At 41.8% G+C, this 23,556-nt stretch overlaps 2 protein-coding genes across 5 annotated transcripts; both read right to left on the minus strand.

Annotated features, from left to right (window-relative positions):
• Positions 1-760: 760 nt before the first annotated feature.
• akap8l (A kinase (PRKA) anchor protein 8-like) lies at positions 761-11,584 on the minus strand. 4 transcript variants are annotated; one of them, XM_078282657.1, is made up of 14 exons: positions 11,469-11,583; positions 10,667-10,705; positions 10,324-10,537; positions 6,035-6,641; positions 5,348-5,462; positions 5,165-5,214; positions 4,995-5,025; positions 4,743-4,860; positions 4,332-4,473; positions 3,688-3,793; positions 3,455-3,585; positions 3,195-3,290; positions 1,507-1,767; positions 761-1,461 (listed from the first exon to the last, which is right to left on the minus strand). In XM_078282657.1, the coding sequence occupies exons 1-14, from the start codon at positions 11,491-11,493 to the stop codon at positions 1,300-1,302; spliced, it is 2,097 nt and encodes a 698-aa protein (XP_078138783.1). In that variant the 5' UTR covers positions 11,494-11,583; the 3' UTR covers positions 761-1,299. The 4 variants fall into 4 exon arrangements, with proteins under 4 accessions (XP_078138783.1, XP_071783800.1, XP_071783799.1 ...); XM_071927699.2 differs by having other exon boundaries at positions 761-1,767; positions 4,995-5,022; positions 11,469-11,584; XM_071927698.2 differs by having other exon boundaries at positions 761-1,767; positions 5,348-5,459.
• A 1,181-nt stretch (positions 11,585-12,765) lies between these two features.
• Positions 12,766-20,003, minus strand: mvb12a (multivesicular body subunit 12A). The gene is made up of 10 exons (XM_071927719.2): positions 19,884-20,003; positions 18,662-18,757; positions 17,013-17,096; positions 16,724-16,823; positions 16,455-16,584; positions 15,293-15,433; positions 14,670-14,779; positions 14,505-14,563; positions 14,265-14,330; positions 12,766-14,007 (listed from the first exon to the last, which is right to left on the minus strand). The coding sequence occupies exons 1-10, from the start codon at positions 20,001-20,003 to the stop codon at positions 13,930-13,932; spliced, it is 984 nt and encodes a 327-aa protein (XP_071783820.1). The 3' UTR covers positions 12,766-13,929.
• Between the last annotated feature and the right edge of the window lie 3,553 nt (positions 20,004-23,556).

Here is a 23,556-nt window from a genome sequence, read left to right on the forward strand (position 1 = left end):
TGTCTAAATGCACCAAACAAATTAAATTAAAAAATAAACTCACTAAACGCTCGTGTATCAGTTCATCACAAAAATGTGGCAAATGATGAATGTTTCTTATCGTCGTTATGGGTCATTTGCTTTTTAAGTCCTTCTTCCAAAATGAAGATCTATCAATCTCGAAAATTACGCGTTTTCCTTTCCAAAATGGCTTTAAATATATTTGTGATCTGTCGTTAGTGTCTGGGACCGAGGGAGTAGGTACGCCGCCTGGTGGTCAGTGGTGATACTGAAACCAAGGGAAGTGCAACCACGGAATTTGACTGTTGGGAGTTCAGCTGTTCAGCAAGATGCAAGTGTCATTTGCCCAAGGGTGAATGGGTAATAAGAGAAAATCAAGACGATTCTAGGTTATAAATATAATTGGCTGTAAAGTCTCTCTGGTTTATAAACCTTTGATGTAAGAAGCATATTAGGCCAATCCCATTGCCAGATGAAATGTAATTCGGATGTGCATTTGGGGAACTCAAATGAATTTGATTTGTTAGCCTCATTGTGAGTTTCTACATTTGTCATCCGATTCTCAAGTCTTGCACTCTGACCTTTCCTTTTTGTCATTATCTTGATGAGAATCTCACAGACAGAATGACAAGTCTGTGGGTGGTCAATCCCGACGCCTTCTAAATCCGTTGAGCAATGCCAGTCTAATGGCAGGAGAGTTGAAAATCAAAACAACTGATAAGTCAAAATCTTCAATAGAAAATACTGAGTGAAACAGTCATTTATTCAACAAGTTTATTTTTTACTTAGCAGAGCAAAACAAAACTGGCTTTCTGTTAAATGATAAAGATACCTATTCTACACACATATTCCTCTCAATGATCTTTCTCACCCCAGCTGAAGCGTAAAGCTCACCCTGTTCTAGATTTAACATGAGGTTGAGGGAAATCAGTCATTCATCACCACCACTATAGGTGACGGACAGAAAGGTACGGCATTGTGTAACTCTGTGAAGAGGGAAAAAAAGTAGATATTTCTCACCACTTAACAATAATGTTGATATCATCTTAAACAATTCTAAACAAATGAATCTAAATAAAAAGAATTTGAACAAAAGGCACAATAAAAAAAAGTCTATGAACAAAAATTAAAGTATAGACGTTCAGGCTTATTAGAGTGTGAGAAACCTGGGGATTAGGGCATGTATGTATATTAAATGAATGTGGCTGGAAAGAGAATGAGTCGAGCGGGACTGTGGGAGGCGTTGACTGGTCCAGACAGATTTTAAAGGTCAAGAAGTCACACAGAAGGTAAAAAAAGTCATTCATCATCATTCTTGTCTTCCTCCTCCACCACTGTTGCCTCTATTCCTTCATCCTCCTCGTCTTCCACCTCACCTTGTACTCCCTCTTCGCCAATCTCATCATCCACCACATATTCCTCCTCTTCTCCAACCTCAAAACCTTCCTCCTCCTCCTCCTCCTCCTGCCTCGCCTCTGCCGCCGCCGCCTCCTCCTCCTCCTGCACCTCCTGCACCCCCTGCTCCTCCTCCGGCTCCTCCTCCTGCTCCTCCTCTGCCTCCATTCCTTGCTCCTCCTCCATCTTTTCCTCCTCGGTCCCTTCGCCCTCAACCGCCTCTTGGGCCGTCACTCCCTCTGGCTCCGGCTCATCCTTGGTAGGCTCCACCTCTGTCTGGTTGTCATTGGTTAACTCCATCTCTGACACGTCCATCACCATGGAGTCCTCGGGATCTTGGTCGTCTTGGCTACCAGTAAAGGGGTTCTCGCCCTGCCAAAGGAAGAGGAAATAGTACACGGTTTGTTCTGTGCGTGTCTGCATTCTAGTCAAGTTAGATTTAACTCTGGGAGTAGTGTACTTCTCAGTGTACTGGTACTACAACTTATACCTCTGCTCCCTACGTACCTACATTTTCAGGAACAGTACCGCTATCACAGTACATGACATATTGTCCATCTTCAAATTTTAGAAAAGGTTATCACACTCAACCATACCAAAAACATGACAAATGTAAATCAAATTATTAGCAAAACAGTTTTAGCCAATATTTAACCAGAAAACTATAGACCAGACATCTTAGGTAGTCTGTGATCTGTAGTGACAAACATATTGTCAGACAAATCGTCAAAGGTGACCTAAGGTGCAACACTATGGTTTTTAATACCTTTGTTCAGTTTTGGTTTTGAATGTCATCATTTCAGTTTACAATTCAAACCATGATACCGGGTACTGTGCCATCACTACTCCAGGATCTCTTGAATTTGACTGCTTGGATAGCACACAGTTCATTTCCACGCACAAATGCTCATCTTTCAGTTAGCTGATCCAAAGAAACAAGCAATGGAAGATCTTCTTTAACTGATTAAACATGTTGCATGTTGTATTCAGTACTTGTTGAAATTTGTCAAATAAATTATGAAAGAAAGTCATGCCACACGTGACTTTAGATAATGCTGTGCTCCATTCTGAAGGCCAATGAGGTTTTGGTGCTGGCATTTGAGAGTATGAAGTTACACTGGCAAAATACTGTATGTCCCACAGGGAAACGCCTCTGGTAGTTTCAGTTCCCCCTATTCAACAGTAGTACTATAAATTGGCTTTTAATAGGAAACTAACCTAACCCCAAAGCAACAATTATTAGCATTATAGTATTAAACAGTTTTAAGGGATTTATCATTATTTTAAGTTATGTTGTTTAACCTTTTTTTTGGTTGCATATTTTCAGAAAAAAATACAATTTTCATGTCATGAAACTAGTGAGAGATGTACACCAGTTTCACCAATACTGTGGTTAAAAAAAGCCCAAAGAAACACTACTGCCAATTTCTATTGCTGTGACTATCAACTTTTCCAAAGGACCGCATGAATGCACTGCAGCACAGTACTGTTGTCAGGTGTTAATACGCATCATTGAAACTGCACAAAAAAAAGCCAAACAGCATATTTGTGCCGGAAGAAGGAGGTCAATTTGAACAAGATTTAAAAACAGAACATTGAATCTTCTATGTTCAAGAAAAAAAAATGTGTTACTACTACGTTTTAGCACCAATAATAGATTGTAAGTGCATTTTAGAGACAGAACTAATCACACCATGGATATACGTTACCAGCCCATGACCGTTACAATGTACAGACACTTTGAAATCTGTGCAGCACAGTATATACTGAAAGGTGGGTGCATGCCGCTGTGTATTTACCTTGAGGTAGCTCTCCAGCTTCTTGCCAATGAGTTTGTGGTTAAGGATGCTACGAGCGACCGACAGGCTGGCCCTCTTGGACTGTTCCATCATACCCTTGGATAACAGAAGGACAGACAAAAGTCATACACAGGACAGAGGGCAAAACAACCTCAACAAGAACAACACAACCTAGATGAGATTCAGAGCCTTTGGCTTTAGATACTGTCAACTGAATGACCCCAATTCTTTACTCCAGCATGAGGGCTGATGTCCCGTACCTTGCGGTTGTAGTTGTGGTCAGAAGACTTAATGTGTTTCTGAATCAGGTGGTGTTGCATGGGAATGAAGAGGTCACATGCTGCGCAGTGGGCCGCCTCCACTTTCCTCATGAAGTGTTCCATACCGAGCTCTACAGGAGAGTGGAAGAAAGATGAGAATATTTTCAATAAGAAACACTTGCCTGTTTTCTCTCTCTCGCTCTCTCACAGATACACACAGCTGCTGCTTTTACCTCTGGTGAGGTCCTGTTCCTTGTACACCTGGCAGATGGAAGCACTGTGGTTTTCCAGCTGAGTAATCCTCTGCTCAGTCTTCTTACACTTGTTCATTAAGTACTCCTAGAAAACACAAACATACAATCTTCAAATTTGTGGCGTTTCTGTGTAGTAGTTTGTGCATCATGTAAAAATGTGCATATACATTAGTCTCTCTCAGCCCTAGTGTATGCTCAGGAATTTAAGCAAAAAAGAAACATCTCTCATGACAGAAACTTTGTCTGGCCAAATTAACATCCGCTTTTACATAAAATAACCATGGACAGTAGGGAAAAAAGCTCCTTTTGTACATGTGTTGTATTGCAGGTTTGAGCAGCTCAAGGCTTCTTTTCAATCTTTGAAATAAAATGGATTATCTATTATTCTGTTCTAGCAGGGCTTAACTTTACCAGCCACTTGACACAGCCAGCACCAAATGGAAGTCGTGTTAGATGCATATGTGGGAGAAGAGGGATAGCTTATAGGACACTCAGTTAAGTTACATTGTTTTTAATTGTTTTTATTTTGCAGCTCTGGAATCCAAACGATGGAAATCCGTCAGTAACAGAAACTTAAATCCCTGTGAGTGCATCTGTCAAGTCTATGTGCGTTTAAGTCTCACCTGTAGGAAGTCTGTGGTGGGCTTGGACAGCTGGCTGGACAGGAACTTGAAGTGGTCCTTGTGGAAGCGACTCTCAAGATGAAGGGCCATGTCTTCCTTGTAGAACGAGCGGAACTTACACACAGAGCACGCAAACATCACCCTGCAAAATAGGAACATTTCATCATTGCCTCATTCATGAATTAACACCATCAGACAGGGGGTGGACAGAATGGCGGACAAACAGGAAAGGGAAAAAAGGGGGCAAATGAAAAAGGCGGAACTAGAGAGAAGGATAGGTGAAAAGAAAGGCCAATAATTGATCTCTCCAGGAAGAGGAAAGATGAGAAAGGGAAATGAGGCAAGAGAGAGATGAAGTAGGGTGATGTAGCATGTAATCCTGACCCCCGGGTCTTTAGTTTGCCTCCTCACCTTTCCAGGAAGCCCCTCCTCTTTCTCAGTTTGGGGTGCTTGTCCTGGGCTTGGACTGGGCTCGGTTTGCCCTGTTGCTTCTTCTTCGCCTGAGAGTTGTCCTCCTGTATGGGTGGAGCTAAGGTGGAAAAGAAGAGTAGAAGATGGGTATGCCAAGAGATCGCATAAGGAGTGTAGTTGATGTAGACAGCAAGAGCATAGCACAAGTCAGGGAGACAATTAGAATGAGGAGCAACAGCAGGTGAAGCTTACCTTTCTCCCCATCTGGTTCAGGTTTCGTCTCCTGTGGAGAAGAGAAAAAGCACCCCCTTATTTATAAACATAAATACATGGAATACTCAGTTGTTAGAGTAGAGATAATCAAAAGAGAACCAGTAGAGTTACTGCCAACATTGATCCTTGTATAAACATGATCTACTCACAGTAGCAGCAGTCTTTGGTTCGTTGCCATCACCATTTTTCTCTGCTGGCTCTATGGAGAAACAGCAGGTTAACATCAACCATTACCAAGCCAGCCAAACACAAGACAGACAAAGAAATGTTGTGTGTGGTGTAATGGGGCAGTTTATCTCTAGTATAGATTTACTGTGTGTTTCAGTGAGTACCTTGGACAGATTCTGTCCCTGCAATCTCTTTCTTATTCATCTTGGACTCTGGTTCATCAGCTGCAGTCAGTGTTTGCTTTCTCTTCTTCTGGCCATCACGCTGCGGCTTCACCTGCTAGGGTCAACACAATCAATTCGAACTCACAAAAACATATGGACACAAACAACGGACAATACAACGAGTGCTCATCTTGCAGACATGAATGGATTCTAGGCTAAACTCTTGTCAATGGCAATTTGGCACACTTTAAATGTCTGTCTCCCCTCTATGGGCATTCCCTTATCACTAACATTAGCCTTATCCTAAGAGTGTCCAGGGCTGGGGAAAAGAAAACAAAAATCAAAATAAAATCCAAAAAGTGAAATCGTAAAACACCCCCATATGTGAAGTGGACAAATGATGGGGCGGGGTGGTGACTGGGCACTTTTTGTAGAAAGAGGGCAGTTTAGCTCCCTGAGGCATTTCTGACCACATTGAACAAGGGCTGGGCAGATGGGAGGGCAGTGATGTGTCAAATTTGGGATTATGTGGGACAAGTTGCTTTAGATGACACATATCGATACTAGCATTTACGGTTGGCTTGCTAGTTGGCTGAAGGTACAAAAAGGAGGCAATTAAAATGCTCTTTACTTGTGCCCAGTGTTGGGGGGGGGGGGGGGCTTTCTAGTTTGGCTGGAGGTACTTACTTTGTTGAGGGGTCTCTTGCGGCCTCGCTGGCGGCCGGCCCGTGGGCCCCCTCCAAAATGCCTCCCAGGGAAGTCGTGAGGCCCTTGGGTGGAACCCTGATGGAAACCCCCACTCTCAGGGTACATGCGGTTGGACAGGAGGGATGGGAGCTTGCCTCTACCACCTCCTGGGGAGTGGCCACGGTGGGAGTGGCCACCACTACCACCTCCCCGCCCACCTCCTCCTAATGGAGTGGGGTCAGACCTGCGGCTTCCAAACCCTCCTCCAGCTCCTCGACCCCCGGCACTTCCACCCCTTCTGGGGGAGCGGCGGCCTGTTCCGGCCCATCCTCCACCTCCTGAACCTCCTCCCTGGCCACTGGTGAAGGACTCCCTCATATTCTGTCGCATCTTAGCGACTCCGTAGGACGAGGAGTGGCTGTCGAAGCCTCCTCCTCCCCCTAGCCCAATTCCCCCTCCGAAGCCTGAGCCTCCGCGCTGACCCAACAGCATGTTGTCCCCCCGGCCATCACCATAACCATAGCTACCGCCGCCGCCAGATCTGTAGAGATCTCGGGAAGAGGTGAGAGAGGAAGGGCGCGAGTCGAATGACTCGTACTGGTCAAACCTGCGGGAGGGAGGGAGGGAGAGGGGTGATAGAGAAGAGCAGAGAGTGAGGGAGGGAGGGAGGCAGTCAGGTTTGGATTTCTCCACCTGCTCTTCCTTCTCCTCCATGGTCTCGCTTTCTCTCTCCCTTTCTGTATTTGTCACTCCCAGCTTTATTTCATGATGAACCATGTAGGCAAGATAAACTGACGATCCAAAACAAGTTAAAAGTCTGGATGTGGTCTTTCATAGCACAGTAATGTTTTTCTCTGAACATTAAGTTTACAGAAACTCGTCCAACCACATCTCTCTGTTGGAGGTCAAAGGGTGAATAGTACCCTGCAGGTTAGGGGAAATGCATTTTTTTACCCCTTCCTTAGTACGAGATAGGTTTTCAAACCGTGGGAAGATGAGACAGAGGGAAATGGGGAGAGCTGTTGGTCACACAGAGAAACAGACAAGAGCATTGTCCATTAGAACCAGTGATGTCCTACGACAGATGCAAGAGGAGAAATACTTGGGAAGTGATTGGATTATACTTCGATACTCAAGAGAGGGGGTGCTTCAAATCAAGCTTCTTTTCAGGGGTATGGGAGTGATTTCTTATACAGCAGGTGGCCTTCAATAAACTTCAATTCAGCTTGACACAGTAATGCCATGCCAACACCTGTAAACTCATCGCTCTTGTGTAACCTAAAGCCAGGACACAGGATTAGGTCACGTGGAGGATGATGAAAACAAAATGTGTGTAAAACTAAAATAAAAAGTCAAGACAAAAGGCAATGTTGAAAGAGCGCTAGGTAAACAGGGAGTGGCTTCATATGGGAGGATGTTGATTTGTTAGACAAAGAGAGGCTGGCCTCTAATTCTACCTCCAACAAGGGGCCCTGTATTTTCACATGATATCTGAGGCTTGGAGGGGAACACCACTAAATAAAAAAAAAAGCATGGGTGGTGCTAATCATAATCCGCAAGGCCACGCCCCCTCAACCTACTGAGAATTGGCCAAGCATAGACAAAGAAAGGGGCACTAGTAGTAGTTATAACACATTACATGAACCTTCAAAAACTGAGAACAAACAAAAAGGAAAAAAATAGAAATCCATAGCAACCTTTTCTGACCGAATTAAAATCACTGCACTGGAAAAAAAACAGTCAAACAAAACATGAGGACATAGCAAATTGAGAGCACTCAAAGTCAAAGATTGGTCAGATTCTGAGCCATTCAAACGCACCCTGCGGCGTCTTGCTTGTGTGCAACTTGCACCTTCTTTACCCCAAAAGAAGACATTTACATATTTGCACCAAGGCCAACGTTTGCATACGTGTAAACTATGGGTAATTAACAACTTAACACCTGTAAGCAATTTTAAGTCTTCAGTTCACCTGACCTGCATGTCTTTGGACTGCGGGAGGAAACCTATGCAAACTCCACATAGAAAGGACCAGGGCCAATGTTTGAACCCAGGACCTTCTTGCTGTGAGGGGACAGTGCTCACAGCTGTTCTAACCATGGAGCCACCCATTATGTTAGTCAATGCAAAAACCTGCCTGCAAATGTTCCAATGTTAATGTCTGCCATCTTCCATCTTTAGCAACACCTTTTACAAACAGCCTCTGGTGAATCCATACCTTTACCCAAACAAACGTAGAGAAAAAAATGAGCTGGGGTGTGTGAACATGCAGGACCAAATTGAGTACTGAAGATACAGAGGGACCATAAAATGAAGGGGTAAAAGGAAGTAAATGTGCACTTTAAACTGCATGGTCAGTTGTCCATACTGTGTGCATGAGCAGACAGCTACTGGGTTGAAGGATAATTCTGGTCATTTCCCCACTTGGGCCTTATATTACCCAACCATACCAACCCAAATCTCATCCATTTTGCCATTACAGTGATCGCTCAATGCCAACTAGTAGCCCCAAAGGGACGCTAGATGGCTTTGATTTTTATGTGCCATTACTAGCGTGCCAAAGACTTCTATACAAAAACACCTACCAGGCACTTCATTTAAGCAGTTTCCAATCGGCTGCTGCTTGGTGGCTCAAATTCACCCTTACAACTTAAACGTTTCTGTCATTCAAAAGTCGCTTCTTAACCTGCAAAGTATTGTGCGCAACCCTTCACTCTCACAGGTTTTGGAATATTGCCGAGGAAACTTTACATGGTGCTTGATTGCTCTGAGCCACTGTTTACATAGTCCATTATCTTTTTCTGGAAAACAGTGAAAACTCACTCCTTTTCTCCTTCCTTGTATCCTGGCATCCAGGCATGATACACAAAGATCGCATGTTTACCAACAATCCATATATATAAAAATATCCGTAAATATTAAATAACAGTGTGTAATCCGTAAACTTGTAATGTCCACACTGCATGTGAAAACTGTACTGCTTGTTGTGAAGTGGATGCAAGTGAGACATCCTATAAAACACAAGGTAGACACACCCAACTCTGCAAGCCAGGTAGTTGGGGGCCAGGCATGGGGCTGGTGTCAAAGCTAGCGTGCAATGTAAACTGGTACATGTAGGCTCTGTGGGTAAGGCTCTGTAAGCAGACCATGTCCAAATTCTCTGCCACTATGAACCGCAATGGAAATAATATTACTTCAGTGGATGGCGCTAGCCCTCCAAATTGACCAAAAGTCCACAAAAGCAGATCCAAAGATTCCCTTAATGTGCCAAAACTCTTATGACACACAAGAGTTTGTTGTTTTGATGCTGAATGAATATTCCTATTTAAAAAAAAAACTATGTTGCGCCAAAGATATACACACCCATTCACAACTTCATAATGATGTACTAATCTATTCCATTAGGGCGGCATCCACAGTTGGTTGAGGAGCAAGTTAAAGACTGTGTTGCATCCTCTGATTTGATCGACAAAACATTATATCCACCCATAGCCGACCCTCCTATAGGCAGATCAGGACCCAAAGAACCACCAATTAGAAATCAGCACCCACAACAAATAGATTTGATAAGGCTTGATTTCATTGGTGATCATGAAATTTTCACTTGCCACTATATAGCACTACCCAACAGAATCACACTATAAGTTCTGCTCTCAAGTAGTAGGGCACAGAGTGCAGACCAAGGGGGCAAAGCTTGACACTGGGGTTGAAGCACTGATGAAGGCTTGCCATCTACTGGCTAAATGGTGTTACTGCACCCCGTTTCCACCAAGTAGTGTAAAAACCCCACCCACCTATAGTTAATGGGAAGAGCAGCAAGTAACTTCTGTCCTAATATACAATCAATAACAATCTCAAACAAATTCTCAGACAGTGGTTAAAAATGACTGAGGTTAGCAAACTGAAAGGTAAGTAGCAGAATGCTAAGGAGAACCAGTTTGAAGCAATGGCCAAGCCAATATAAAAAATATAGACATGTCTCACTATATCATACACATCAAGAGTTAAAACTGAAATAATTGTGTGCTTTTGAAGAAACTTGACTGTCAGTTTCCTTGGTAGATTGTATTGGAGGCAGCGTGTCCCGCCAACTCATTGGCCTTTAGAGGTTAAGTCACTCTATGGTAGCAAACGGATGAGATTTTAATTATAATCGATCAGCGTGACTACAAATGAGAAAACACGGCCCATGTTGAAAATAACCACACTTATCCTTTAAAAAGGAAAAATAATGTATTTTTTACATGCTGGTAAATTAAGTTAGGCCATCTCTACATCTCTGTCCATTACCTGTCACCGCGGCTCCCTTTCATTCCTCCTTCCAACTGTGTGAGCATGTCCAGGCGCTGGTTAATCTTGGCAATGACGGCATCTGCATTTGTGCCTGTGGATGAGAGCAGGGAGCCCCCGGAGAGACCTCTCTTCATCTGCCCACCTCCATAGCCGCCGAGCCCCGACATTGAGTCCTTATAACCTCCTCCATACAGGTCAAAGCTGCCAGAACCTAGTGGGGCGAGGAGTGAAAAGACGTTAATATCACCACTAGTCGGTCGCTTCTTGAAATCACAGACTGCATTATTCGTCTGTCTTTATACCATTACATTGTGCAGTGTGTATTGGCTTTTTTCCTCACCTCTGTTGCCTGACCCACCGCCTCCCCAACTGGAGTACCCTAGAAGAAGAGAAAATTGAGTGGTATAAGTGAACTCTGAAGTAACGTTAGCTAACTTTGGCTAACTACATCTGGTAACGAATAAGACTGTTAGTTTGCTTTTTGCAAGTTCGGTGAGAAGGACACATTACAAACACAAATATATACAATAAAGTTTTGTTAGTAGTTGTTGGCTGGTGTGGCGGCCATTTTATTAGCTTTAAGAGTCAATTTCGTGCCACACTGACTGACTCCATTTTAACGAGATTAGCTAGCTAACTTTAGCAAACTAGCTAAGAAATCTAACAAGAGTGAGCTAACGCGAGCCACATAGGTTAGCCTGTTACCAAATAAACGGCTTCATGGTTAAGTCGCTAGCCACCCAAACACTGTTAATGTTACCTGAATATAGCGGGTCTAGTTTCCTATTAATGTTAGCAATCATTAACGTTACATTTGGCCTGTGTAACGTTAGCTTGCTGAGCACAATGGAGAGGGAGCGTTATTTAGCTACGGCCAATCGGTTACAAGTTATAGCCGACTGGCAGCTGGCTAAAGCTAACGTTAGTTGATGTTAGCAAGGTAAAAATCTAAACAAAGCTAATGTTACCATGTTACTAGTGCTAACGCCACCGCTGTGACGCTACGCTGCAACAAAGCATTTGGCTAGCGGGCTAACGTTAACTGGGTTACATTGTAACCACTGTAGTTTAAAACAAAAACCTGCACCCCTACATAGGTTACAACGTTAATTTTGACGACGAACGGCCAGGCTTGTATTTACCAGAGCCGTAGCCTCGACCGTCCATGGTTTCGTTGTACGTTGTTCCAATGATCCGATTCACACTGCGGTAGCACGACTGCAACTGGGGGCTTCTCTTGTCTTTCTGCTGCGCCTTCTTCTTCCGTTTGTTGTTTAATGGCGGCTGGCAAACAACTTCCTGGCGCATTACCGCCACCAACTGTGCGGGAGTATGAATCGGGGAAACTTACCAAGGGAGGATAATATACAATTTTAGAATATCTATTCTTCTAACATGCATTTTCCCTGTTACATATACAACACAACCTTACCACATCCTTTCAAATGTAAATAAATACGAAAATTGTCCAGGTGGATTGGGGCATAGCATACTTTAATTAAAATAACAGTAGCCTATCTCCGACATCACACACATACATCGCAATAGGCTATACAAAATACACACACAGTTGATTGATTTTTCTGCCAGATGACTGTGTCCTGTGAATATATCAGTGCTCAGTTCTCTTTATCGCCTCATATAGGGAGGTGGTGGCTTTGAGCTTAAATTTGGGTTTGTGATTACAAGGTTGCCGATTCAAATTCGAGAAAATTTACGTAAGGAGAATGAATGAAAATGACCTCCATTCCTTTAAGCATAGTCAACATGCTGTTGAGCAAGGCACTTGGCTCCCAGATGCTCAGTGGCCAACAGTAGGACATCACTGTTGTATGGGCAGCTCCCATATGAATGTGTACGTATAACTTTGTGACTATGAAGCAAGGCAAAAAAATAATAAATAAAAGATGATATCCTACATGCTCAATCAACTTTTCCTAGATAAAAAAAGGTTAAAAAAAAATAAAAATAAAAAAAAACGAGCATTTCTTTTTCCTCTGAGGAATACTAGAAACCTGACTTTGTCCAAAAACTCCATTCATTATCTCATGTGTTTTCCAAACATTTCTGGTAGTCGACCTTCTGCCAAAGATATGAGGGAAGCGACTTGCAAGTTCCAACCCTGATTGGGCGAATTTAAATATCAAATTAGATCTTGCAGCAAAGATAGCATATTGGTAGCATTGAGTATTTAAGGGTTCCTCAGCAAAATGAGTATTCATCCAACTATATTTTTTATTTAGCTAGCTGACATTACAGCATGAATAGTCTCAAACTATACATCCTACCTGATTTTCTCACATCTATGGCTGACTTTTCCAAATGTACCAAAATGCAGGATGGTTGTTTTTTTTTTTTGTGGTGGTGTAGTGTCTGAAAGCAATAAACCTAAAGTAATCCAATCTAGTCTCCTGTATTAATAGACAACATTCAGTCTTTATTTTAGGTTTTTATTTTTTCCCATGCATTAAAGGTTAATTATACAAACCATAAAAAACAATCCACAAACCATTACTTTATATATTGTACATTGACGCAGATAAATAACTGATCCCTACTTACTCTGTCCCAGAGTTTAAAAACAATTCTCTCCCCTTTATCCCATATGTTGTGTAAGTCTGACTAACACAAAGAGCAAAATATACAACCCTCCTCCATTCACTTGGAACAAAAACATTTAGTAATGTATTTTTTAGAATTATACAATTCTGATAGTAATCTTAATATGAGAAATACTCAATGTATTTCTCATGCTGCCTTTAATTTTGATGCTGTAGTGTCTCTGCTGTGTTCTGTCTCTACATCATCTGCAGCATACATTCATCCAAGATACCACTGACTCAATATTACAGCACTATTTAAGAAATCCTTAATCATTTCTCACTTTAGATAATGCAAAACACACAGGGCCTTAATGTTCCATAATTAGGATAGGACAGTGCAAGTAGCACACATCTTCAAAGCTAAATGCATCTTCATTATGTATTAAATCAAATGCATTTTTGATTCATATTTTTGTTTACTCTGAATGTGTGCAATCTCTGGTTTCTCAGGCATGTATGTATAGCAAAGAAGATGGACTTAATGTGGCAGATGAATAGTCCCAAACAGCAGATACTCTTACAATGGCTGCATACCCAAACAAGTCTCTTCACCAAGGCGTACAGTATAAAGACAAGTCAAGAGAATATAAGTACATATATGATCCCATTCAAACAGACCTATCTTTTGGTCTTCAGAAACAAGGAATGATTGAAGGTGGGAATTTTAAGCATCGACTTAGAATGATATTAAAAAAGGAATGGAGGGAAAAAAAGCAGAATGGCACCCAAAATAGCCAAACCACCCAAATGGCTTTGATATATGATTATCATCTCAGGGAGAAGGTATAGTGCCTAAGGACAATCTTTCAAATGACCCCAATATGATAAATCCACTTGCCATCTAAAGCCTATTAAAACTTCATATAATAAGTCTAAATGTAGCCATTACCATCCTTCATCTCTACCATGACATGAGGTATCATCCTGAGGACGCCCTATAGACAGCACTGCAGCACAAGTCTGACGTTATTGCTGTGGCAAAGTGCAAAGGTCACTGAGCTTATGAGGCACCTCCTGCTGGGACGGATGGCCTGGTTCTCTTGGCAGCAGATTCCTCCACGGCGAAAGTGTAGCTATACTGAAAAAGCAAAATTAAAACACAGTTGGTACAAAGAACAGTACACAACGTAACACGCAGTGCTGTTAATGGATATTAGAATAAGAGAATACAAATTTAAAGTCATATGGGGACATAATTGATATAAACACCAATTTCTTCAAGAATTTATGTTACAGGATATTTTGTATGCAATAAAAATTTGATGTGTAGTACAATTTTGAGTTCAAATAAGTGCTAAAACATAGAGCTGAACTGAGAGCCACACATGACCCTACCTCATTTTCAATGTCCTGGAGAGACTTTATACGAATGTTGTTTAGTTGAGCGTTCAGCTGAGGAGTCTAAGAGACAGAGAGAGGCAAAGAGAAAGAAATTCACATAGATTTGTATAGTACATTTTTATATTAGATGTTTTGGGTGAAAATGAGAGAATAAGAGATGGAGTGAGGTAGAAAAAAACAGCTAATTTTTAAACTTTAGAGTACTGTTGGTAATGTTAAAAACAGCAAACGCACCGTGCCATTCGTCTGGATGTCAAACTTTGGGTGAAGGGTAAAGGGAACTCCATCTATAGCTAGGGGGAGTGAAGGTAGGGAACAGGTGAGTGGATCGCCGACAGGAAGAGATTAAGCGATCAATCGGTAACAGTGATCGTGTGTATCAAGAGAGACTTGGTGTACCTGTGATTACATGGATGCTGTTATCGGCAGCTTTGTCCAAGGTGTCCTTGGCCTGGAGGCTGTAACGCCTGTAACTTAGCTTGCCATAGGGCAGAGGAGGAGGAGGGTTGCTGCAGAGACAAACACAGGTAGGTGACGGTTAGGAACAACATGTCTCCAGGAACCAACCTGTCTTATACTGTAGATCAAAGGATGCATTTTAAGAGGGAATACTCAGACGCTCCTGCCCTGAATTACAGTGCCCAGCATCTGATATTAGTGCACACCCAGAAAAATTTTCAGGTGAACTTCTGCCAACTTAAAAAAAGTGTGAAAACACCATTATTTCAAGATGTGAGGAATTATGTTAGAGTCTATAATCACAATCTTAATGTCCTTTTCTCTTCAAACAAACACGTGTGCAATCCCTATTTTTTTCAAAAGTATTTGTAATCTGTGTTTGCTGTAACTGCAGTTATGTGTTTACTGCAATCCTGTTACATGTGATTTCGACGTTTGCAATGTTCTGATCCATATCATTCAGATTTGTTGGAAATTTCTTTGCTGTTGCTTATGTGAATTGCTGTAATTTAGGGCTTCTCTACATTAAACATGTGTCTCGGTGGAACTGTCAAAACAAATACCTGGGTCTGAGGGGCAGAGGAGGGGACGGCTGCTCCAGGGAGAGTTTGCGGAGGTCCAGGCTGACACTGCGAGGCTTGGCTTGGGGCATGGGGCCAGAAAAATGGCCCTTTCTGCACCACAACACATAGCCATGGATGTCTCTGGAGAAAATGACACATTCAATAAGACATTAATTACTAGATTGTTAATAATTAAGTATTGAATACTAGGCATGGGACGATATGAAAATTTCATGTCACGATTATCCTGGCCAAAATAATTGCGATTCACGATATTATCCCGATAATCATCAAAATATGCTTAAAACTCTTAAAATGGCACTAAAACATACTGGAATCACTTTACCTTACATTTTGTTAAGAAACAAATATTTTTATTGCATCATAGGACACATCTGTTTTTTTGTGAACATCCTTTTCAGTGAAAAACAAACAAGGACAGATTCAGACTCTCGCCAACACCCAGCAGGTAATCACAATGAGAGAAAAATATCCATTAATAAAAATAATCTACCTATCAACCTGATATCCAAGCATTCACATGGTTCAGTTAGTTATATGTTGTAAATGCACAGTAAATGAATAACTTGTTTTGTTTTCAGATCACACAGACAGAGGTACAGCAAGGACAGCAGAATGAATGCAAAAAAACAATCAAACAATCTTAAATAAGGTAATCATAAATTATAAGGTCCCCCTGCATAAATAAAGGATAAATAAATAAATAAAAAATAGCAACATTGTGTGAGTCTGTTCTTTAAATAAAATAAAATCAATAGGACTGTACGTTAGTGAGCTAGACAGCTTTTTCAAGTCACTCATGAGGATATTCACGCTCGTGACGATATTCACGATTATCCCGATAATGGAAATTCACCAAGATAAAATTATCTTGAGTGTCATTAAGTAACCTGTGTGTGTGTTTTCTATTGTGTGGGGTTTAAATGACAAATGTCCCCACAAGAATAGAAAAATCTGAAAAAGTGAGGACAAAATTTGGATTTGGATTTTAGGAATTTTAGAGTTAGAATATAAATTAGCCTATAGATTAAGGCATGTTGTGTTGAGGTTACAGAAGTAATGTAATACTCTGATGATGAAGTTTGTGTTTAACATTTATGTGTGTGTGTGTTCATGCATCAGTGTGAGTGGTACTACTAACCCCACACATGTGTAGTGCTGCAACATCATTTTGCTTTTGGCTGTCAGCTTGATATCCAACACAGCTGTGTCCACGCTGCCCACTGGGACGACACGTACACACACACGCTTCTTCTTCCACACAGAGGCCTCTGGACACACAAATACAGAAAAACTGGGTCGGTCGAACTGAAAATGAACTCAGAAGCAAGAAAATAACACACAGACCCCTACATTTTGCATCCAGTGTCAGGAATGTGTGTGTGTATCTGTGTGTGCGCATGGACTCACTAGGCTCCAGGTACTCCGCTATATAGCAGTAACCGTGAGGAATACTATCCTTGTCCGAAATGACCTGAACATCAGACACCACCATACCTCCTGACAATTCCTGGGGAGGAAGGGGGAGAGAGAGAGAGAGAGAGAGAGAGAGAGAATATGGAAAATGGAATAAAGGAGGGGCAAATGGAGAGAACAGAGGGTTAGGGCATGCATGATGTATTGGGGTAACGCGGAGACACAAGGGAAAGTGATCATTAAATTATGCAAGTGTCTCCCTGATCTAATCTCTGTCTGTTACCTTGCTGTAACAGAGATAATACCCAGACTTCATCCCAAAGCTGCGCGTGAAGTTAGCTGCTGCCCCGTCCTCTGTGATGCTGATCTGCAGAATGACAGAAAGACAGAGAGGAAAGGGGGTTAGATATATAACCTATGACCTATTATTTTTTAGTTTTATTATTCAGGTAAAGTCTCACTGAGATTTAAAATCTCTTCTGCAGAGACCTGGCCAAGACAGCAGCAATTAAACATACATCAAGTTACAGATAATGAAACTAAGAAAATAACTTACAAAATAGAAACATAAAACTATATCATGTCAAATACAGTTTCAAATCAAGTAGGGGTAAAATTGGGATTGGGGGTAAAAAAAAAAACCTAACAATTTAGACAATGTGTTTCCAAGTCTTTTTAAAAAAAGTGTTTAAATTCACCAAGGGTAATCAAATTTTCCAGCCACAAATCAGAAATTCAAATCAGTTAGTCGGTGGTAAGTCGCTCCTCTGTACCTGGTTGCTATCAAACTCTTCACACATCACAGTTTACAGCACTTGAGAAGATCATTTTCTAAAAATCATATCTGTTCTAACGAGCAGTATCTAATTAACAAAGAGTAAAAATTGTGTCATAGTGAAAATTAACTTTAACCATAAACCTTCACAACTGAGCTGTGACTTTTCACACAACTCCCACAATCATCTCTTGTATTCAAATTTACATGAGTTCCCACTATGTGAGAACTTACTTCTGGGTTCTTCCTCGCAATTATTTTACAAGAACTGCTGCAATACAGTGATGTAGGGTGATATATAGTGAAATCTTTTTATGATCATAAGACAATACATACTCTTGTATTTTACAATAAAGCACAATTGTTTTATAAACAGTGTTTCAATGTATGTATGTAGTATGTTAAAGTTAGTAAACTACATTTGCTAATGGATCAGTTGCTAACAAGCCAAGCAGCCTAACATACATACATACATACATTACATATTCACCATAAAAGAGATTAAGGCAGCTGATCAACTAGGGATCATGTCAGTATATTCATAGAGTGGGAAGTGTGTTTTGCAGCTAGTCAGTTATCAAAGCAAGGTAAAGCAGATTTAATGCTCCCTCCCTCCATCACTTAGTTGTGTAAACAGTGGTGATTTGCTGGCTGCCAGTCTGTCCTACCTCCAAAATGAGCCAGACAGTCACATACATGGATCAAGCCGCTTGGGTGTTTCAGCCCCTCTTTAGTTTAAGCTATGAATCCAGGCCAGTCTTTGTGCTTTTGCCTTGTCTGATTTTCCAGATGGAAACCTGATGGAAACCGAACGAACCTAAATCTGTTTCCTCTGGACAACTTTTGCATGCAGCCCCAAGCAAGCACTGTATTTTTTTAGTCACTGTATACTTAGTTTTGCGGTGTTCTCACTTGGCAGTGCGTGGGGCCGCTGTCTAGTAAAACTGGCATATGCCTGGCTCCTGGTTGTTTGCAAACTTTCAAATTAGGTCTTCTACATGGCCACCCCAAAGGCACAACGAGACTGTGCAGAAGCTGTACTTGTTTTGTGCCAGTCTGCTTCTGTGCCCTGTGGATACCCATAACTCCCCATGTGTGGCCCTGTGCAGAGTGTATGAGCAGTGGTATAAACCTTTAATCTACATCTCTGTCCCTACCAGGCTGAAGTCTTTGGGGCACGTGCTGCTGTTGGAGGTCCAGGCCAATGATGTCACTGGTCTGACAGCAAGTCCCCCACGCTCCATCAAAGACATCTGAGGAAGAAGAGGGAGTGGAGAAAGATGCAAGGAAGGCAGACGAAAGCAGGAGAGGAGGACAGAGGTTTAAATATGAATATAAATACATAAATAAAATCCTGTCACTTTTTATTCCTAGAAGAAATCAAAACAGCATGTTTGCATTTTTTCATGTGTATGTGTGTGCTTTCTCTGGGACTTAATGGTGTTATGAGATCCGTGTTGTGACCATGAGAACAGTGATGACTTAAAAAGTGGAATACTATCCAGTCTAATAATTTATGCTATCCCTCAGGCAGTAAATATACTATTCAGTCTAATAATTCTTGTTATCCCTGTTATCTAGGACAATCTGGGTGATATCTGTTTATATGATCACCTTCCCTGTACTTTGTTCTGCTACTGTACTGTGCATTGCTGCTGTGACACACGAATTTCCCCTAGGGGATCAACAAAGTGCATCTTATCTTACCTTATCTTATCTGTCCCAATGCCAGAAACAAGAGAACTAAGCCTGGGAACATGTGATGTAAAAACTGAATTGAGGCGAGATTTATTTTGTTTTACTTTCTTGTTCCATAATAAACTCTAACCTATTATAGATAGTATCAGGAAGGGAAATCGACACCAGCCAAATGCAGATTAATCGTGACTTGACAGTTTGCCAAGTCTATCAACAACTTTAGTAGGTAACCAGCCAGTTTACAACCCTAGTAACTCTAGTAGCATTATCACACTTTTTACCACCTTCTCTATCTATCTCATTCACTATGGAGTGGCTATAAATTTGACATCAAGTAGCCTAACAGAACTTCAAGCCTCTAATTTAAGTTATGGCAGAGAAACGTTCATGGGCAAATATATTTATTCTTATGGACAGTCGTACACGAAGCTGAAGTTAGCTCCCGATTCGTAGCCTAGTCCATAAAAATCAGAATAAAAAATGAATTCTTAGTGAATGGTCTTCCCATATAAACAAGCAGAGTCACTCAAGCAATTCACACACGACAAAATGTTGTTGAGCTTGCCTCACAATAGACGTTGACTGTCTCATTGACATAACTTCGCTGCTACGTGTGCAAAACTACTTTGATTCCTTGTGTTTCACGAATATACTGAAATATCCACCAAGATACATACTTACCCCGCCTCTGTATTCACTTTTACTCCTTTGAGGTTTGATCTTGTGGCGGGTGAACAACTTTTTAGATATCAGCCGAAATTCTTTGGCTTTCCTCGTCAAAGCAGGAAGTACTGATTCCATTTTGACTTCAACTCCCATCAAGCCACGCGCTACCGACGTCAGAATAAATTGCCAATTCACCTGAACGCAAGATGGCAGTATTATAAAACAAGTCTGACTAATACAGTCTAGCTGGTGTCTATCAATTTCCATAGCTTCCATAGATATTGTTTGTTCATTATTCATTGTCTGTGCATTAACTGTAAAATATGGTATTTTACAGTTTTGATATTATGATATTTTTGGACTCCATACACACTGACTCCAGTCACAATCGTTGATCTGAAGAGAAATAACCTAGGAAGAGATAAACATTTAATTTTTGTTCCTTCACAATCAAACGCTGCACATACATAGGTGCGTTAGGTGTGTTGGGGGAGGGATAGACAGAAGGGTTAGAGTGTTGAGAGAAAGATCGATTCTCATTTACATGAAAATGAGGGAGAGCAGGGGAGATTGAGGGTGGGAGAGAGAGTGAGAGAAGGATAATGGAAAAGGGGGGGAAGGGTGGTGGAGAAAGGGCGAGGGAGAAGGCAGAAGGAGAAAGGAGGCAGGCGGGATGGGGAGAGGTGTGTGACGGAGAGAACAAGGGGCGCGGAAGGAGATAACAGGGAGGAGAGGGAATGTGAGATACATGGGAGATGAAAGGGGAAAAAGAGCAGTGGGGTAAAAGAGGGCAGGGGAAAAGACAGAGGGGAAAACTGGCAAGGAAATGGGAAATACACACACACACATACACGGTCACACACACACACACGGTCACACACATCTGGTTTAATGTACTGTTTTAATGTGAATGCCTTGGTGACACAAGATAATCTTCATGACAATGACACCAGGCAATAGGCTGCAGTGGCGCCACACCAGCAGGGTCGAATACAGAGAGGTTGAATTTCTTGTGTCCTCACGTCCTCTTTCTCCTCACCAGGTGAAAGGATCTTTGATGTTTGCATCTGCTATGTTGAGAAGGAAGTAAGCACATATAGAATGCAAATAATCCAGACAAATTGTAAATATCTAGGAAGGTTATTCTTAATGATTGTTTATCTTTTTTTCTATGCAGTATGCTTGGAGCTGCACCATATAAACAGTTCAGTTCACTGTTATGTCATCACATATCTTTGGGCCTTTGATAGCACCAGACAATACACACTCATAGTAGACATAAACACTCTTTTTTAATCAACCTTCATCTGTGTGTGTGTATGTGTGAAATAGAGAGAGAGAGAGAGAGAGAGAGAGAGAGAGAGAGAGAGAGAGAGAGAGAGAGAGAGAGAGAGAGAGAGAGAAAGAGGCAGACAGACAGAGAGATGAGCTACAGACACTTAGATGGAGCATCCAGAGGTGCTCAGGTCCCCGTTGGCATGGCAACATGCAGAGCAGACCACGGGGGTGGCTGTAGGGGGGTTGGAGCGGGTGGACTGTTCCATCTGGGCGAGAAAGGAAATCAGTGTTTATTCAGGGCATTTAGCTTAATTGGCTGATTGACCAATTAATGAGAATGAGCCAGCAGTAATCTGCTGAGATTTAACCAAGGGGGAGAAAGGGGCAAATTGCCAGAGTGCGTGTGTGTGTGTGTGCGTCAGTGTTTCTGTGTGTTTGTGTGTGAGTGTGTATTTGTGCCTGTGCAATATGTGTGTCTGCGTGTTGAGAGTGCATGTAGCTGTGTGTGTGAGTGTGAGTTTGTAAATGTGAGAACGATAGAGTGAGAGAGAGAGCAGTTTCAGCCGTTGTGTTGTTTCCTGCGATGTCGTGGGATTCATTCATCTGTTCCATTAGATGGCCTCCTGTCTCTATCAGAGTGACAGGCTGGCCATTGCCACACATGCACTAACACTAGCACGCTCGTGTGCAAACAAACACATGTATACACACACACACACACACACACACACACTCTAGGCTTTAGATATCTGTGGGGTAACATTAAGGATGTTTCTGTTCCCTGTGCTCTCAAAAGCATTAGGCCTCAATCACACTGAATTGAGAAGAAAAAATATACTATATTCCCTGGCCCCTCTTCAATCCACCAAGCACATGCGCGCACACGCACACACACACACACACACACACACACACACACACACACACACACACAGACACAGACACAGCCTCCAGATCTGTGAGGTAATGGAGGAGGTGGTGGTAAGTGGGGGTGTAAATGAAACTCTAAACCACGGCTCCTGCCCTCCCCCCTCTTCCAGACCAGCCGTCAATCATCCTGAAAGGAGGCGGGCTAATGTCCCAACGTTCTACCCCCCCACCCCCTCTCCCCCTGCTATGGCAACCAAGCTGCCAATCAAATGAGGGGACTGGGTACAGCTGTCTGAAACTCTCAATTTATGGGTTCAGGCTTTGGAAGAAACCATACAATCCTTCACTAAGCAGTAGACATGCTCTAGTTCTTACTGTGCGTAGCTTTGCTCTTCTTATGTGAGACTGCATTGTGGAAACATAATTTACAACCTTTTAATGGAAATTATATACAATGCATGTCAGGAGAATTTCATGGTCTGATGCCACAAATGTTGCAGACACTGTAAGCTAATGATATACAAAAATGAAAATAAAGATCGAAAAAATATATTACTTGTGTATATTTATCCCTATCCTACTGTCACTCAAACACACACACACACACACACACACACACACACACAATACACAGAGCTAATTAAGTCATTAGCTGAAAGCGTGAGGACTCAGTCACTCCTCTGTCTTCAACAGCAGCTTTCTCATTAGAGGATAGCTGAATGACTCAATCTTCACGGAACAAAAGGGCTCAGACCGATGCTATAGCCATGTCTGAGGTAAGGCCAGATGATACCTTTGAAATATTCTCTTTATCTCTCTTTCAGGGGTTTTTCCAAACTTTTTTCATGTCAGCAATCCTCCAAATAGATCTGCATTAGACCACCAACCACCATTCGATAAGATTTTGTCCCAAAGAACCCTTTCTGAGAAGATGCTGCTGTTACATATGACTTGAACCAGAATTACATAACTGCCTACTGGGAACCTATGCTCAATACAACCATCCCTAAAGGCTACATTCTTTCATTGTGCACATGTCCAGTGACTGAAATAATTGTGAAATTAAACTATTCTTAATTTTGCTACATAGGGATCCTCTGGAAACCCCAGTTTGGGAACTACTGCCTGTCTAGAAAGACTTCATTGTCTTAAAGCAGAGCATCTTACAAACAAAAGCTGACATGATTATCATCATCACCATTGACAACAAGGGTGGCTACCATGGTGGCCTGTCTGATTGGCTTAATGCAGATGATCTTACAAACCACCCTCACAAAAAAGAGCAATACATTTTAGAAGGATACTACACAAATATCTAAGCAAAATTATAAACCATAATATCCTATATGAATATTATAGTGATGCCATAGGAAATAAAAAATATCATGAAGTAGCCTACAATACGACAAACATGAACTCACTATTGAGTAGTACCACAGACACAGTATAAATCCCTATAAGAAAAGAGGCGCCTCTAGGAATTCTAGGCCCCCTGACAAGACCCCCCCCCCCCCCCCCCCCCACCACCACCACCACCACC

This window comes from Centroberyx gerrardi, chromosome 3 (assembly GCF_048128805.1).
Source record: "Centroberyx gerrardi isolate f3 chromosome 3, fCenGer3.hap1.cur.20231027, whole genome shotgun sequence".
Taxonomy (NCBI): Eukaryota; Metazoa; Chordata; class Actinopteri; order Beryciformes; family Berycidae; genus Centroberyx; species Centroberyx gerrardi.